Raw genomic sequence first — 19,434 nt, forward strand, 5'->3', positions numbered from 1 at the left:
TTCATGAATTGTTTAGTGTTGTGTATTGGCTTTGCTGGCATGTTTTCTATTTAGTTTGCTCCACCAAGATTTATTTACATGCTAAAATCGCAACTGTTTGTAACTTATTTTGTACATAATGTTGCTGCTACGGTCTCTTATGCCCGAAAAGAGCTTCTAGATATCAGAACAGCGATTACTCACCTCGAACTTTAAGATTTTTTCTTTAATGAATCCGACGCAAAGGATATACTGTTTCTCCGAGACGTGGTCCAAATCGGTGGCAGCCTAGTGGTTAGAGCGTTGGACTAGTAATCGAAAGGTTGCAAGATCGAATCCCCGAGCTGACAAGGTAAAAATCTGTCATCCTGCCCCGGTACAAGGCAGTAAACCCACCCACTTCAATTCACTTTTCTAGATACTTTGCTAAGGACAGCTATTCAGCTGTACCAGTGATTGTCCGGGAGGTGAGCTTCTCGTCTCTACCTCGTGTTGAGATTTCATGATTCAAACCACTTTGCACATGACCTGTAGCTACACGCCTTCCTTGTCTCATATGTTAATTCTTAACAAACAGTTTTATATAGCTCATTCAAAAGGGGTGGTTCGTGAGGCTGACATGCTCTCTGATCTCACTCAGGGGGCAGTGACTTCTCACTTGTACAAAGTTATAGAAACAAATGTATCTTATAGTATCTAAAATCACATGCCTCTCTTAACAAAAACACTTTCATCATTTTTCATATTTCATACACAACGTAGAGGATGGAGATGTCGTACATGTAGTATATATATTTTTCAAATTACAGTATTTCCTTTATAAACATTTTTAATGACGTAACAAAATAACAACCGAAATGACATTATTATTCTTTAGATCGGCTCTAACCATTCCTCATGTACTACATTAGAAAAATTGTTACAGTATTCGCTTAGAACCTGTTAGAGTTTCGGCAGGAGAACGTCTGTGAAACAAAGGCACATTCCTGTGTGAATTTGGAGAGGGAGATAGCTGAAAGGTTTGAACTGTCAAACCCAACCCCCTCTGTGGGTGAGAAAGGGTCTGATCTGACCCATCTGGATCCTCACAGGACAGTCTTTACAACGACAAGAGTGTGCAAAGCTGTCATCAAGGCAACTTATATACAGTGCCTTGCGAAAGTATTCGGGCCCCTTGAACTTTGCGACCTTTTGCCACATTTCAGGCTTCAAACATAAAGATATAAAACTGTATTTTTTTGTGAAGAATCAACAACAAGTGGGACACAATCATGAAGTGCAACGACATTTATTGGATATTTCAAACTTTTTTAACAAATCAAAAACTGAAAAATTGGGCGTGCAAAATTATTCAGCCCCCTTAAGTTAATACTTTGTAGCGCCACCTTTTGCTGCGATTACAGCTGTAAGTCACTTGGGGTATGTCTCTATCAGTTTTGGACATCGAGAGACTGACATTTTTTCCCATTCCTCCTTGCAAAACAGCTCGAGCTCAGTGAGGTTGGATGGAGAGCATTTGTGAACAGCAGTTTTCAGTTCTTTCCACAGATTCTCGATTGGATTCAGGTCTGGACTTTGACTTGGCCATTCTAACACCTGGATATGTTTATTTTTGAACCATTCCAATGTAGATTTTGCTTTATGTTTTGGATCATTGTCTTGTTGGAAGACAAATCTCCGTCCCAGTCTCAGGTCTTTTGCAGACTCCATCAGGGTTTCTTCCAGAATGGTCCTGTATTTGGCTCCATCCATCTTCCCATCAATTTTAACCATCTTCCCTGTCCCTGCTGAAGAAAAGCAGGCCCAAACCATGATGCTGCCACCACCATGTTTGACAGTGGGGATGGTGTGTTCAGGGTTGATGAGCTGTGTTGCTTTTCCGCCAAACATAACGTTTTGCATTGTTGCCAAAAAGTTACATTTTGGTTTCATCTGACCAGAGCACCTTCTTCCACATGTTTGGTGTGTCTCCCAGGTGGCTTGTGGCAAACTTTAAACGACACTTTTTATGGATATCTTTAAGAAATGGCTTTCTTCTTGCCACTCTTCCATAAAGGCCAGATTTGTGCAATAAACGACTGATTGTTGTCCTATGGACAGAGTCTCCCACCTCAGCTGTAGATCTCTGCAGTTCATCCAGAGTGATCATGGGCCTCTTGGCTGCATCTCTGATCAGTCTTCTCCTTGTATGAGCTGAAAGTTTAGAGGGACGGCCAGGTCTTGGTAGATTTGCAGTGGTCTGATACTCCTTCCATTTCAATATTATCGCTTGCACAGTGCTCCTTGGGATGTTTAAAGCTTGGGATTTTTTTTTGTATCCAAATCCGGCTTTAAACTTCTTCACAACAGTATCTCGGACCTGCCTGGTGTGTTCCTTGTTCTTCATGATGCTCTCTGCGCTTTTAACGGACCTCTGAGACTATCACAGTGCAGGTGCATTTATATGGAGACTTGATTACACACAGGTGGATTGTATTTATCATCATTAGTCATTTAGGTCAACATTGGATCATTCAGAGATCCTCACTGAACTTCTGGAGAGAGTTTGCTGCACTGAAAGTAAAGGGGCTGAATAATTTTGCACGCCCAATTTTTCAATTTTTGATTTGTTAAAAAAGTTTGAAATATCCAATAAATGTCGTTCCACTTCATGATTGTGTCCCACTTGTTGTTGATTCTTCACCAAAAAAATACAGTTTTATATCTTTATGTTTGAAGCCTGAAATGTGGCAAAAGGTCGCAAAGTTCAAGGGGGCTGAATACTTTCGCAAGGCACTGTATATATATATATTACACTCTGGACTTCGACATTGATTGTCCTAATATTTCTATATTTCTTAATTCCATTAATTTACTTTTTGGATTTCTGTGCATTTTTAGATATTACTGCATTGTTGGAGCTAGGAACACAAGCTTTTCACTAGACCCACAATAACATCTGTTAAATATGTGTATTCAACCAATACAATTTGATTTGATTTGATTTTGGTATTCCCAGGCATTCTCCCATCCAAGTTCAAGGTGGTATGGCCACAAATCAAATTGTATTCGTCACATGCGCCGAATACAACAAACTTGCCGTGAAATGCTTATTTAACCGGTGCTATACTGCACCGCTATAACTCTGTGTTGTGTGTGGTTGATTGAGACTATAGACGTGGACTTTGGAGATCAGGTAGTTTTAATTAATCAGAATTCACTCTCTGCATCCTGCATCTGCATCCAAAAGGAAATAAAAACATTTGTAGTGCACATATGTTCTGTGAATCGTCGCCTCTTTCTCTCATAATGCATCAAAATGATTTTTGAATACAAAAATTGGTACAGCCACTCCTTATTATACATAACATAGTTTACATATATAAAACCACATACCTGCATCTATCCCCCACGAATCGTCGCCTCTTTCTACAACAGATGCACAATAGGAGGGACTGGGATCATTCGAGGAGCTAGCCATCGTTCACACATACAATAGCCTGCTAATACCTTAGCTAGCTATTAACCACATGTTGAATTCAGAATGTTGATATCATCCTAAAAAGTACAATTACAAGTGCATCTTAACAATACCATCCACTTATGAGTAACCTCTAAATATACAACATTATTCATGAACAAAACATGGTGTGTATGACTTTGTGCTTAAAAGAATCAAACTTTTCTGAAGATGACAGAAAAAGCGTGCCTACCTCTCATAGTGCATCAAAATGATTCGAGCACAAGCACACAGGGCAAAATGTAAGTACACAATCCCCTACTCCCAGGATGTAGGCATGCATAATAACAAATCAACATGACATATTAATATATGAACCTGGTGAAATTCACAGGGTACTTTAACAACTGTTACACTTACAACCAAGTAACCAAAAATGCAGTTCAAGAAGTAGAGTTGAGAAAATATTTACTAAATAAAATAAAATAACAATAAAATATCAAAACGAAAACGAGGCTATATACAGGGGGTACTGGTACCGAGTCAATGTGCAGAGGTACAGGTTAGTCGAGGTAATATGTACATGTACAGTAGGTAGGGGTAAAGTGACTTTGCATAGATAATAAATAGCGAGTAGCAGCAGTGTAAAAACAAGGGGGGTCGATGTAAATAGTCAGGGTGGCATTTTGATTAGTTGTTCAGCAGTCTTATGGCTTGGAAGCGTATGACAAAAGGTTTTCCTACTAATTATTTGCCTCATTTTGAAATCTTACTGTGTTTTCAAGCCAAATCTAAGATGCATCGAGGTAGCCAACTAACGTTAAACTAGGTAGCTAGCTAACTTCAGCTAGCCTGCTTCGCTAGAATTATAGTGATAATGATTAGCTTTCAAAATATACATACCCAGATACATAACCAGCAGTCTCTAGCTATACTCACAACTACTGGTTGCGGGTATGATCGTTGTCAGCCTGCAGAAGTGGTAGCGTCGGATGCGATCTGACCATCTAGCAAGACTGTGGGAACTGCATTGGCAGTATGGAGCACATCTTCACAAGGTTGAAGTTGGGAGACAGCAAACAAAGCTAGCGTTACTTGTGCAGACTCAGGGACCGAAAAATTCCAATCCCCTATTGCATATGGTAGGGTCCTTGCAAAGGATATGCATTTTTTAACCGAAGGCATGGTCACGCTAACACTGCCAACTACTACTAATTCTACTGCTACGGCTACTACTACTACACTAACTCCAATAATAATCTAACTTGAATCTAGTAAATACTATGGCACTACTAAAACGATACTGAATATGCTAATTAATGGAAAATCCGTAAAAGGCTGTTCACTCGGTCTCAAAGAGGATGATTTGCATGTGGAGCTTGGCCTTTATACTGTGTTTGGCCAAAAGGTGGCATGGATAGTTGACATATTTGTAATCCAAACCCAACCTTAATTTACTCGTTGTGATGCACTGAGGTACCAGAATTATCATATTTACACTTTGTAGTCAATTGACACTAGAATAAATGTTTTCGAAGGGATTTGTAGGTTTGACATACATTTTTATTTAACTGTAATTAACTGTAATTTTGCAAAAATAAGTCTTCTTTTTTCAGATAACATTGTTTAAATGTCTTATGATGTTTTGATGAGGATTAATTTGATATTTTGCTATGATTGTTGCTTTTTCCAAAAGTTTTACAATGACCCCAGGTGGTTATCCATGCATGTAAAATATGTTGGTAGTATGAAGGATAACAAAGTATTTTCAATTCACACATATTTTTATAAATCCTCCAACTCCACTTAGCTGACTGATAAAATGTGAAAATGAGATGTAATACTCACAGAGGATTCTTTTTTTAAATCAATGTGATTATTTGAAAAAGCAAATTGTCTAATGCCTGTCATATTTGGTTTAATAATTTGCCCTAATCCAGCAAAGGCTTGTCACTCAAACTCAGTGAATCGGTCAAATAATGGATTGTACTGCCTGGAGTGACATATTTTTTCCTCCTCCTCTGCTAGCCCGGAATCATCCTAAAAAAGTGCTTGACAGTTTGTCACTGCCTTATTGGACTAGAGGGGCAAAAGGCAAAGCTCAGCTGTCACTTTGTTTAAGTGATGTACTCCTGTTATTTAAGCCTTGTCAGCTTGCCTGATGAAGCTTGGAGTATATATATAGCCTTGCACTGGTGTATAGCCTTGCACTGGTCACCTCCCCTCTCTTCTGTCTGTCTGCTCGTTTATCCAAGACGCTGTTGAGCTTTCTTTGCAGAGCAAGAAAATGAGAAAAACAGGTAAAAAATTGAAAATGAACTTTGGAAAAGTTAGTTCAGTAGTGTTTTTGTTATGATTGACAGTCTGATGTTGGGTGTGTCATGTCCTGGGATACTCAGTCAGTGTCATGATACCCAGGAGGTTTTGTCTAGTTCCCAGTTTGTCCCAGGGACTCCCCCAAGGACTTATTTAGGAAGTTATTTGGACGTTGCGTCATGATCCCCTGATTGTCCCAGGTCCCAAACCATTATAAGTAAAGTGGCATCGGGGTTTTAAGGTAAGTGGTACACTGTTCAGCTAAAATAGTGTAAAAATCTCTAAACAATGACAATGATATTTGACATGATCACTTAGTACACATTTTTCAACATGACCCCACCTGGTATTTGAATGTACAACCTCTGGATTTTGGGTATTCTGTTCTTTCTGCTGTGCCACAAAGTCTGCAGAATTTCAGAAGTCCACTACACATTCATTACCTATAATATATATTTACACTTAACAAAATAGTGCCATCTGCACTAAATCTGCATTAATTATCAGTTAATCTATGGAGCAAAAAGTACATTATATTATTTAGGAATATAGTGAAGTAAAAGTAGTCAAAAAATATAAATAGTACAGTGAAGTACAGATAACCAAAAAATTACTTAAGTTGTACTTTGAATTATGTTTGTACCACTGCAAATTGTGTCAAATATGTAAGTTGAAAACATTGTTAAAAGCTCTGTTTGTTTGTGTGGGTGTCCCTACAGGGGTTTGTGCTTTAAAAGTTGCAGACTACTGCAGCACAGCTTACGTGGTGCACAGAATTCTATGGCATGTTATTTAAGTGCCAACCTCTGGTACCATGCTAGTTAGTGCTAGTTTGACCACCAAAGGGCATCTTTGAGAAGCATTTGATAGCCTTCAATAGTGGCTGTACTAGAGATTTTTTTTTTGTTGTAGAAGATAGTATATGGGACTGATTTTAAGAAATGTTGCTTAATTAATTTGATAAATATTATGGTGTATCTATTCCACAAAAAAAAACTCTGGGTTTCGTTAGGATGGAAAGGAAATTATGGCGCTGTGGGAAAATATGGTGCTGTACAACATGACAGTCGGGAGTACAGGGTTCAATTCCCCGATGGGGAGGAAGGAGTAGGCTGTCCTTGTAAATAAGAATTTGTTCTTAACTGACTTGCCTAGTTAAATAAAGGTTATACTAAGAGCATAACATTTCTATACCATAATTGTAGTCTAACCAATACCCAAACGGATATTCAGTCAAAATAACAATCTCATTGATTTATCAAGAACAGTCCCCATGCTTGACTCAGAGCAGTGCGAAACGGTGCTACAATAATTGTAGGCTATTGCTTCAAATCCTATTGCTTCTAACTTCAATATGCTCTTTAAATAAATAAGACCTACACCACTTTTAACAGCACATTACTCAACACTAGTGAGACTCATGCTGCCTACGGTAGGCCTACAGTATAACGAAAAACATGTACATATTGGAGGATTCTAAATGAAAATCAAAAGCCGCCTCATTGGTCTCCCGGTGGCGTCCGGCATGGGTATCTGTAGCAACGCATTTTGCATTGCCGTGACTTAGACAGCTGTGCCACTGGGGAGGCCCTGTATCAAAATACAGAGAGGTGTTGGTAAAGGTATATTGTCCTGCTAATAGCACATAATGGGCTATTATAATACTGTATATGGTGTCCAGGTCAGGAAAACCAAAACATTTCTTTATTAAAGACTATCAGAAAGAATGTTGGTACTTATTTATTTTGATCCAAATCCATGAATGAGTGAGTCACTCAGCTTTGTGTAGGTGCCGCTATATGACTGTGCCATCAACTTGATAATATATAACGATAAGTGAGCGATTGTAATCTGAATAAAGGCCAAAAATAATATTTGTAAAGGGCAAAACATGTATTTCTGTTTTTCAAGGGAAAGAAAAACACTGGGCCAATTGTGCCCCACCCTGTGGAACTCCCAACCACGGTCGGATGTGATGCATAATAATACTTTGTGGGGTATTATTTGTTTTGTCTTTTCTGGTGGATTAAACTGAAATTGCAACCAATCACGGGCCGGTTATGATACAGCCAACCTAACTTAGAAATACAATTGACGATAGAATTCTCCCCCTACCCTCCTTCTAGGCAAGCCCATTGTCCAACTACCTGCTAATAGCCATAATAGCGCTGTACAACGTAACCATTGTTTGAAACCGTGTTTGAAAGAGTATTTTCCAGTAAGCAACAATTTGTTTACTTTCATTAGACAACTTTGTTCTGTAATTCAGTGATATTTATTCCCATAGTAATTAATCATGAATCCATAACTAAATAAACATTGTCATTTTAAAATAGTATTTTTTATTATTATTTTATTAACAAAGCATAAAGAGGCCATTATTAGTTACATTGTTTTAGTTTGAATGTGCAGACTGGCACTAAGAACAGCGGGAACGTTTCCCTAGTCACCACCATTATTAATGCAATGTCCCTTAAAGTGCTGCCCCCTTCCTCCTCCTCCCTTTCCCCTGGGCTAGGTCCATCTTCTGTGCACGGCTCTGCGACCCATCCTGTGCCCCCTGCCCTCATGCCTTGAACCTTGTGTGATTTCAGTGGATACAGCTGGTGAACTGCAAAGCAATCCCAATGTGCGCCACTCGGGAGCCATGACCTATATGACCAATAAATACTGTCCTGCTAATAACAGGGTCAATAATATATCTGTGAGAATATCCAAGGGGCTTTTATACAATTCTAAATGAATAATAAATTAATAATAAAAAATAACAATATTTTGGCGATTATTTTGTTTTCAAATAATGTAAAATGAGCGAGAAAAAGGCCATTCTTGAACATGGGGTGAGACATTGTTACTAATTTGTAAATAAAGCCAGTTTGTTATTTAGAATTATTTATTTCTGTTTTTAGAGGGCAAGAAACCAAAAACCTACAGTCATCTCATGGGTCGCCCAGTTGAGGGGGGCACGGGTATTGAACCAGCATCTGTAGCAACACAGCTTGCACCGCTATGCAGTAACAGAACATTGGGCAACTCAGGCGCTATACAACGTGACCGGTCTGGAGCGGGCTACACTACTACACTAAGAGCAAAATAATCCTAACAAATGAAATACTAAAAACCATAGTGTAGCAACAGTTTTAGTAAGTAATACTGAAGTCGTGCACATTTATCAGATTATATTTAGGTTTATGCCGCCCACTCATTGTCAGTTAGAGACACAGTAGGACCCAAAAGCATAATCAGTGCTCTAACGCCCTCTGTGCTGATCTGGAGCATTGAAGTGTTGACGCAGGGTACCGTACTAAACCACAAAGTACCGCAGCATAATCACAAAACTTTTAGTGGAGCAACCACTGTACCATTACCAAAAGACAAGAGCTGTGAATTGATCATTGGTTCACCAATCAGGGCCTTGATGGACCACGTGCCTTGGGGAGAACGTTTCTTTGAGACCATCATGTGACGTCCCCGGGCCCACCCTGGAACTAGACAAAAACTTCCAAGGTCCCCTTGAGAACGTTCCCAGAGTGACCATCACATGACGTCCTGTGAACTAGTCAAATGAAAGTCCTCGAACGTCCTAAAAAGGTCCTGACATGATCCTCAGTGACGTCCTGGGAACTTACAGGGAACTAGACAAAGGTCCCCTAGAGAACGTTCCCTTGGGACCATTATGGGACGTTCTCGGGACGTCAGAGAGATAACGTCATGCCAAAACTCTCAAGGGACCTAATGGGAACGTCGCCGAATGTCCTCAGGACGTCCCTGTATGCTGGGATGGTAACCTCAAAGTTTATTTAACATGACCATTTGCAGTGAAAAATTATTTACTAAGATTATTGTTGCCGTGGTAACTAATCTCCTCACTCTGAGGTCCATTTGGGGACCTATTTTAGAGATGGCTGAGGACTGAAAATAAAGGGATGGGGGGATATTGAGATAAGGGGAGGTAAAGAGAGAAAGGGACGGAGCAAGAGAAGCAGAGAGGGTGATGAACTATTGCAGCATCTGTGTGGCTGTGTGACAGGCCCTGAGCTACCATGTTGGCTCTGTATAGATCCTTTTTTTTCCCCTTTCGCTAATAAAAGACTGACAGCCAGCCCTGAGTGCAGCACACACACAGATATTATAGATGTCGTTTCAGTGGATGGTTTAGCGTTTCGCTAATAGCTTTTCTTCACACGAAGTCTGGGACGTAAAGCCATCCACCCTATATATAGGGCTAGGTTTTCCTAACTTCATGTGAAATCCGAGTTTAAAGTTGGAGAGAAATAGCTTTATTTAATCAAATGTTATAATGGTGCTATAAGAACATACAGTAGGACTACTGGTAAAATACACATGAGGGGGTATTTACGGGGTATGGTAACCCAAAAAGATTGAGACCCTCAACTGATCTTGTGGATGCCATTTGGAGCACAAATGCCTTTACTGCTTTAGGGATCAGCAGTTTTTAAGTGTACACAGTACACAGTATTTCTGAACCCTTTCCCCATTCCCATTCTCCTCTTGTGCCGTCTTGTTGTATTTCAGCCCCAAGTCCAGTGGAACGTGACAAGAGTGATGGACATCACTGTGTTGGGACAATATAATTGATCAACTATGTCTGTCTCTGTCTTCTCAGGAAACCAAAATCAACTGTGTGAGACTGGCTACTAAAGGTATGAGAACTCTTCTTATATTTTCCATGCATAGGAAGTAAATTACTTGATGCAATGAAATCAGAGATATACATGTTTAAAAACGACTCGGCCCAATGAATGTAAATTGTATTGAGAGTGGTATATGTACACCTGCATAGAGGTAGACTTTCCCTATTTTAATGGCATAGGTGACCACAAGCCCCACAATCTTTTCAGTGTTGAATCTGCATGGTTTCGGTCTATACAGTCCAAGATTCTGTGCAGCTTTTCTTTTTCTCTCCATTCCACTTATTTTCTTTTCTCCGAACCATCTTTATAAAAGAACACATTAAGGATCAGTAGTATCGTAGGACAACCTCCATTAATGTAATGGATGGTGACAAAAACTAAAAACGGGTTCACGCATTTCACCATTTAATTATTATGTTTGATTTCCTCCCATTTTCTTTTTAAGTTGCTGCTTATTTTTTTAGACATACATACAATTGTGCAGTGACGATAATCTTCTTATTTAGTTGTCAATTTTCCTGTTTTCTTTTGTCTGTGTCAAACATTTATCCTCATCAGTGGGCTCTTTCCTTTCTTTTCTCTTACCATCCTTCTGTTATGAATTGAGCTCTTTACAGTGATTGGAGTCTATACTTGTAGACACACTGATTGTGTGTCTGCTTTGGAAAATACATGCATTTTAAACCTTGTGACCCTTCATCTGTTCAAGTACAAATACACGGCTTGATTATTTCAATATGAATGGATTTTATAGTTTTATACTTTATAGAATCTAATAATAATAATTGTTAACATGGGATTCTTGAGCTTCTTGTTCGCTAACACCAAGGAAATGTTGCTGAGATTGAGGCTGTCCTAATACGGACACCATAAAAGTTGAGGTCCAATTTTGGATCGAAACTGCCACTAAGTTCAAACATATTTTGTGTTCTTTTGCATTTTTTACTCCATCTTTATCCTTCTTCCAGTCAGAATCAACAGTTAATACCAATGTTTGCATTCCAATGTCCCATTCACATGCACTGAGAATCAAACCTCTAAAATATTCCTCTGAAGTAGATTTTTAGAGCCGAAGATGCTATTAGAAGCACTTCTACTACTTGACCTTTTTCCTTTAATGGAAGCTATCAGAAGCTTGTTGAAATTAATATATTCAACCATCTATATATACTGTATAATCATACTGCCCATAGTTTTCTTCAAGGTGTTTTAGCAATAGTACTTGATTTCTTTCCTCCTACTGTGCTAAATGTGAAATTGAAACGATGAAGGCGACTTTTTTAGAAACATTTTCTTTGTTTCTTTTTTCTCTCATGCATGCTGACCGGGAAATATAAACCTTGTTCTTAGTGGTAATAGGTAGGGGACAAAATACCACGCCGTACATACTTGTCATCCCCAGTGAAGGTGATTATTGCTCGATAGACAGATTTCTTTCTTCTGTTATTTTACAGACATTACTTTGGTTGTTCCCTCCTACTTCTTCTGTTTGTATTTTTATTTTCTCTCTTTCCTCATCTTAATGCATTTGTTTGCATGTATGGTCCTCAAAAGTGTAGCTGGCTGTCATTGATTCCATTGAGACTAATGTAGATTGGTGCCATAAGTATGTATGGTTATCGTCCCTCTTATTATTGTCATTGTTTGTTTATTTAATCCATAGTTGTCTTGTAGTTTTGCTCATGGATGTATGAATCTTTTCGGCTGATTTGAATATGTATCTATTTTTCCGTTATACATTTGGTAGAAAAACAGATATAGACACGGCTTAAACACAAATATCTGACAAAAATGTGGTTATTTGCATCTACCACGATCTCTTTATGATTGTCATTTTTGCTTTTCTCGTGGCAAGAACATTATTTTGTACTTTTTTACAAGAGCCATATGCAAAAATGGTTCACTATAACTGTAAAGCAAGACCAAATTCTCAAATGTCTGAACTTTATTTTCAAATATTTAGGTCTGACTTACTACAAGGAACCCATACATTGTAATTATTGCGTTACAATAGGGATGAGTCAAAATAAGCTATAGTATGTCTCTGAGCAAAACATCCAAAAACTTGACACATTATGTCAACCACCTCCCTTCCTTTCCAAATTGAGTCTGCATTTACTCACCCAAACATCCTCCATACAACTGTTGTGCAACCTGCCTATGCTCCACCCTCACTGTTTGTCACCGGTGCGCTCCCTGAATGGAACATCATACCAGTTAGCTACTCTCCTGTCTTGCTAGATATAGACCAATGACCTGTGGTTGTAATGTCTATACACCCCATTTCTACACATCTTTGCCATAATCCACAAGGAATCATGTTCTAACCTTGTTCATCCATATATTGTCTGTGAATGTCAACTACCATTTAGATGTACCATACAGATTTACACATTTAACATACAGATTGTGTATGTAGAGTTTTTGCTTCTTGTGTCATGCTGTGTTGTGAGGAAATATGAGTTGCTTGCCATGTGTGTGCACTTCAAAAGGATGAGGTACAATACCTCCTCCCCCACCTCTCCCCTCTCCATAACTCCAAACCTTATCACAGATTACAGCTTGCTTGCTCTTGATTCAGAGGAAATGCTGTTTTCTCCAATGGGGCTGGTGCCCATGTATATATGTGTTGCTTTGTGTCACTGTGTTTGGTGTTGCTTTACTTAGCATTGGAGCTTTGCTTTGATACATGGAGATCTGACTGCATACACTTAACATGGTCAGGAAAGTCTGACCGTGTATAGTGTATGCAGACATCCCAACCTGGTAGCTAGTCGGTAGACTTTGTGAGGTGTTGCCTTATGCTAAGTTTGCCCTTATACACTTCGATGAGTTTCCATCTACCTCAATGTGTAGTGACAAAATGTTCAATGGCCGTGACTTAAATTGGAAAACGGTTGCTGGAAATCACTTTCTGGTGTCTAGGGAAAAGAACATCCAGGTTAGATGAACAAGTTGGCAATAAAGACAGTGAGGAGAATGAACAGACCATTTTAATTGTACAGAATACATTTTATTGACATCTATTTGGTATTTACCTTTGAGCACACCCAGCAAACAGGGGACATCCTAAGGACATTTGGCAACGTTCTCATTAGGTCGGTTTAAGGGTTTCGGCGAGACGTTATCCCACTGACATTCTAAGAATGTTCTAGGGAAATTACATTATCCTAGGGACCATAACAGTACGTTCAGCACAGGTCCCAGTTGGTCGCAGTATAACATTATAATAAGGTATTTTGATGTCAATTAGGGAACATTATGAAAAGGTTCCTATTTGGTTCTGATAAGATGTGGGACATCCATGTGACATTCAATGACCACAAGGGGATGTTTCATGATGGTCAAGGGGAAGTCGCATGATGGTCCCAAGGGAAAGTTCTCGGGGGACATTTGGCTAGTTCCATGTAAGTTATGAGGACATCATGTCAGGACCTGTTTAGGACGTTCTCAGGACTTTCATTTTACTAGTCATTAGTATTTTATTAGGATCCCTATTAGCTACTGCTAAAGCAGCAGCTACTCTTCCTGGGGTCCACACAAAGATAAAGCATGACATAATACATAACATTAATAGAGAAGTACAGCACAAGGACGTAACTACATACAGTTGAAGTCAATTTTCCAACAACTGTTTATAGACAGATTATTTCACTTATAATTCACAGTAAGTTTACATACACTAAATTGACTGAGCCTTTAATAACCTCTTCGGGCTAGGGGGCAGTATTTTCACGTCCGGATGAAAAGCGTGCCCAAAGTAAACTGCCTGCTACTCAGGCCCAGAAGCTAGGATATGCATGCAATTGGTCGAGTAGATAGAAAACACTCGAACTTTTCTAAAACGTTTTGAATAATGTCTGTGAGTATAACATAACTGATATGGCAGGCAAAAACCTGAGAAAAATCCATCCAGGATTTTTTTTGTTAGAGGTAACAGTGTTTTCAATGGGATTTCTATGTGGATCTAGATTTCTAAGTACACTTGCTTGCTGTTACTATGGCTTCCACTGGATGTCAACAGTCTTTAGAAATTGGTTGATGTTTTTCCTTTGAGAAATGAAGAAGTAGGGCTATTCAGAACGAGGGTCGAGTCTAGTGTACTGTTTGTTAGGGGTGAGCGAACTGAAAGCTCGCTCCACCTTGTTTTCGTCCGGGATTGAACACAGTTTATCCCGTCTTAAATTTTATCGATTATTTACGTAAAAAAATAGCAAATGTTGTATTAGGAAAGTTGTTTGAAATGTTTGGAGCAAATTTACAGGTAACTTCTTAGATATTTTGTAGTCATGTTGCGCGAGTTGGAACCAGTGTTTTTCTGGATCAAACGTGCCAAATAAATTGACATTTTAGAGAAATAATGACGGAATTTATCGAACAAAAGGACCATTTGTGATGTTTATGGGATGTATTGGAGTGCCAACAAAAGAAGATCTTCAAAGGTAAGGCATGAATTATATCGTTATTTCTGCGTTTTGTGTTGCGCCTGGCAGGTTGAAATATGAGTATGTGTTTGTTTTGTGGAGTGCTATCCTCAGATAATCGCATGGTTTGCTTTCGCCGTAAAACCTTTTTGAAATCTGACACGTTGGCTGGATTAAATTCTTGCGACTATCAAACCCGGATCCGGGAGCGTAATCATAGCCTCAAATTAATTAGCATAACGCAGCGGACATAAATCTTCCTACAAAATCTTCCTATTCATGAAAATCACAAATGAAATATATTGAGACACAGCTTAGCCTTTTGTTAATCACACTGTCATCTCAGATTTTCAAACTATGCTTTACAGCCAACGCTAGACAAGCATTTGTGTAAGTTTATCATGGCAAAATGCTATGCTAGGCTCTGCTGGCAGCAGGCAACATTTTCACGAAAATAAGAAAAGCAATCAAATTAAATAATTTATCTTTGAAGAACTTCGGATGTTTTCACTCAGGAGACTGCCAGTTAGATCCTTTGTCCCAAAATATTATTTTTGTAGGCAAAATAGCTCCCGTAGATCCTTTTTTCCCAAAATATTATTTTTGTAGGCAAAATAGCTCCCGTTTGTTCGTCACGTTTGGCTGAGAAATCGACCGGAAAATGCGGTCACTACAACGCTGAACTTTTTCCCAAATTAGCTCCATAATATCGACAGAAACATGGCAAACGTTGTTTAGAATCAATCCTCAAGGTGTTTTTACATAACAATTCGATAATATATCCGTCGGGACAATTGGTTTCTCATAAGAAGCGATTGGAAAAATGGCTACTTGTGTACTTTACGCAATATTTTCTGCGGGAGCAATCATGTGACCACTTGCTAAAAAGACGTCACAATGCTGTAGACATCTTGGGGAATACGTAGAAAACAGAAGCTCGTTCGTAGCTCATTCACAGCCATATAAGGAGTCATTGGCATGAGGCGGTTTCAAAAAATGCGGCAATTCCTGATTGGATCTGTAACATCAGTTCTGTTGCACTCCGACAATATAATAGTGAAACGTCAGAGTGTTTTCTATCCAAAGCTGTCAATTATATGCATAGTTTTCGTGACAAAATATCTTCTTTAAAACAGGAACGTTTTGTATCCAAACATGAACATACTGCCCCCTAGTTAGAAGAAGTTAACAACAAGTGTAGCTTTAATTTGGTGTATTGCATGTGTGATTTCATTACAGTTTAATATTTATAGTAATTTAATTTGAATTTGGCGCTCTGCCATTTCACCAGAAGTTGTCGCAGGGTTCCGCTTGCGGAACGTCTAGCCGTAACAGGTTTAAACAGCTTGGAAAATTCCAGAAAATGATATCAGGGCTTTAGAAGCTTCTGATAGGCTAATTGACATCATTTGAGTCAATGGGAGGTGTTTCTGTGGATGTATTTCAAGGCCTACCTTCAAACTCAGTGCCGCTTTGCTTGACATCATTGAAACCTCCCCCCAAAAAACATTGTAGACCTCCACAAGTCTGGATCTTCCTTGGGAGGAATTTCTAAATGCCTGAAAGTACCACGTTCATCTGTACAAACAATAGTACGTAAGTATAAACACCATGGGACCATGCCGCTGTCATACCGCTCAGGAAGGAGACGCGTTCTGTCTCCTAGAGATACACGTACTTTGGTGCGAATAGTGCAAATCAATCCCAAAACAACAGCAAACGACCTTGTGAAGGTGCTGAAGGAAAGAGGTACAAAAGTATCTATATCCACAGTAAAACAAAATATATATTGACATAAACTGAAAGGCCACTCAGCAAGGAAGAAGCCACTGCTCCAATACCTCCATAAAAAAGCCAGCCTATGGTTTGCAGCTACACATGGGAACAAAGATCGTACTTTTTGTAGTAATGTCCTCTGGTCTGATGAAACAAAGATAGAACTGTTTGGCAATAATGACCATCGTAATGTTTGGAGGAAAAAGGGGAGGCTTGCAAGCCGAAGAAAACCATCCCCAACTGTGAAGCACAGAGGTGGCAGCATCATGTTGTGGGGGTGCTTTGCTGCAGGAGGGACTGGTGCACTTCACAAAATAGATGGCATCATGAGGGAGGACATATGTATGTGTGGATATGTGGATATATTGAAGCAACATCTCAAGACATCAGTCAGGAAGTTAAAGCTTGGTCACAAATGGGTCTTCCAAATGGGCAATGACCCCAAGCATACTTCCAAAGTTGTTTCAAAATGGCTTAAGGACAACAAAGTTAAAGTTTTGGAGTGGCCATCACAATGCCCTGACCTCAATACTATAGAACATTTGTGGACAGATCTGAAAAAGCGTGTGTGAGCAAGGAGGCCTACAAACCTGACTCAGTTACACCAGCTCTGTCAGGAGGAATGGGCCTCACACAACTTATGTGGGAAGCTTGTGGAAGTCTACCCGAAACGTTTGACCCAAGTTAAACAATATAAAGGCAATGCTATCAAGTACTAATTCAGTGTATGTAAACTTCTGACACACTTGGAATGTGATGAAAGAAATAAAAGCTGAAATAAATCATTATCTCTACTATTATTTTGACATTTCACATTCTTAAAATAAAGTATTGATTGACCTGACTGACCTAAAACAGGGGATTTTTACTAGGATGAAATGTCAGGAATTGTGAAAAACTGAGTTTAAATGTATTTGGCTAAGGTCAACTTCCGACTTCAACTGTAAATGTAAAATAAGAATACACACTTTAAAACATTTATGAATTCGCCTTCCATGCATCATGTACTCAGGGTAATGTCAATACTGCAGACATTCATTTTACCATATATTTCATCCTTTGCTCTACTGTTACAATTGCTTTGTCTAAGGAGGTACTGATATCCTAATCTCATAGCAACCGTGAATGCAAAGATCCAAATTACGATCGGTTGATCACAAGGGTACGTTCTCTGGGGGAGCTATGTCAAATATTACAGAGAAAAATAATAGATACAAATTATAACACAAGGAATAAATACACAATGAGTAACGATAACTAGGCTACATACACTGTATATCAGTTGATGTGCAGAGGTACAAGGTAATTGAGGTAGATATGTACAGTACATATAGGTATAGGGGTGAATTGACTAGGCAACTTTGTGAACAAATCAAAATTCTAATCAAATTGTATTTGTTTCGTAAACATTAAGTGTAGACTAACAGTGAAACGCTTACAGTAGTTAAAAGGCTCTTCCCAATAATGCAAATATAATAAATAAAATAATAAATAAACATGAAAAATAAATAATAATATATATGTATACATTACCAGTCCAAAGTTTAGACACACCTTCTCATTCAAGGGTTTTTCTTAATTTTTTATTGTTTTCTATATTGTAGAATAATAGTGAAGTAACTACGAAAAAACACATATGGAGTCATGTAGTAACATACAAAGTGTTAAACAAATCCAAATATATTTCTTTAAAGTAGCCACACTTTACCTTGATGACAGCTTTCCACACTCTTGGCATTCTCTCAACCAGCTCCCCTTGGAATGCTTGAAGGAGTTCTCACATATGCTGGGCATTTGTTGGCTGCTTTTCCGTCATTGCGGTCCAACTCATCCTAAACCATCTCAATTGGGTTGAGGTCGGGTGATTGTGGAGGCCAGGTCATCTGATGCAGCACTCCATCACTCTCCTTCTTGGTCAAATATCCCTTAGACAGCCTGGAGGTGTGTTGGGACATTGTCCTGTTGAAAATCAAATGATAGTTCCACTAAGCGCAAACCAGATGGGATGGCGTATTGCTGCAGAATGCTGTGGTAGCCATATTGGTTAAGTGTCAATAACAAAGCACCCCCACACCATCACACCTCCTCCTCCATGCTTCATGGTGGGAACTAAATATGTGAAGATCATCCGTTCACCTACTCTGTGTCTCACAAAGACATGGCTGGAATCTAAAATCTCAAATTTTGACTCATCAGACCAAAAGACAGATTTCCACCGGTCTAATGTCCATTGCTCGTGATTCTTGGACCAAGCAGATCTCCTCTTATTATTGGTGTCATTTAGTAGTGGTTTCTTTGCAGCAATTCGACCATGAAGACCTGATTTACTCAGTCTCCTCTGAACAGTTGATGTTGAGATGTTACTTTGAACTTTGTGAAGCATTGATTTGGGCTGCAAATTTCTGAGGCTGTTAACTCTAATGAACCTATCCTCTGCAGCAGCGGTAACTCTGGGTCTTCCTTTCCTGTGACGGTCCCCATCAGAGCCAGTTTCATCATAGTGATTGATGGTTTTATTTCTTGAAATGTTTCATATTGACTGGCCTTCATGTCTTAAAGTAATGATGGAATGTTGTTTCTCTGCTTATTTGAGCTATTCTTAAGACTTTGTCTTTTACCAAATATGTTGTATATCTTGTCACAGCACTGATTGGCTCAAACATATTAAGGAAGCCAGGAGGCCGCATTAAGAAATGACACAAATTAACTTTTAAGAAGGCACACCTATTAATTGAAAAGGGGGTGCTGATAACCGTACAACACCTGGAATGGTGACAGGCCTGTGGAAGAACACTGGAGAGTGTTGTGTGCGTACTCCACCGTGGGAAGATGCTGACTCCAAGTG

At 39.0% G+C, this 19,434-nt stretch overlaps 1 protein-coding gene across 4 annotated transcripts in view; it reads left to right on the plus strand.

Annotated features, from left to right (window-relative positions):
- LOC109890760 (receptor-type tyrosine-protein phosphatase T-like) overlaps positions 1-19,434 on the plus strand; it is a 484,190-nt gene that overhangs the window by 297,668 nt on the left and 167,088 nt on the right. For 3 of the 4 annotated variants that reach the window (XM_031824659.1, XM_031824662.1, XM_031824661.1), the window contains exons 8-9: positions 10,362-10,398; positions 11,740-11,796. In XM_031824659.1, coding sequence (XP_031680519.1) covers positions 10,362-10,398; positions 11,740-11,796 — 94 coding nt within the window. The remainder of the gene's footprint in view (positions 1-10,361; positions 10,399-11,739; positions 11,797-19,434) is intronic. The other variant, XM_031824663.1, reaches the window with a different exon arrangement.

This window comes from Oncorhynchus kisutch, linkage group LG5, assembly GCF_002021735.2.
Source record: "Oncorhynchus kisutch isolate 150728-3 linkage group LG5, Okis_V2, whole genome shotgun sequence".
In the NCBI taxonomy this organism is placed as follows: domain Eukaryota; kingdom Metazoa; phylum Chordata; class Actinopteri; order Salmoniformes; family Salmonidae; genus Oncorhynchus; species Oncorhynchus kisutch.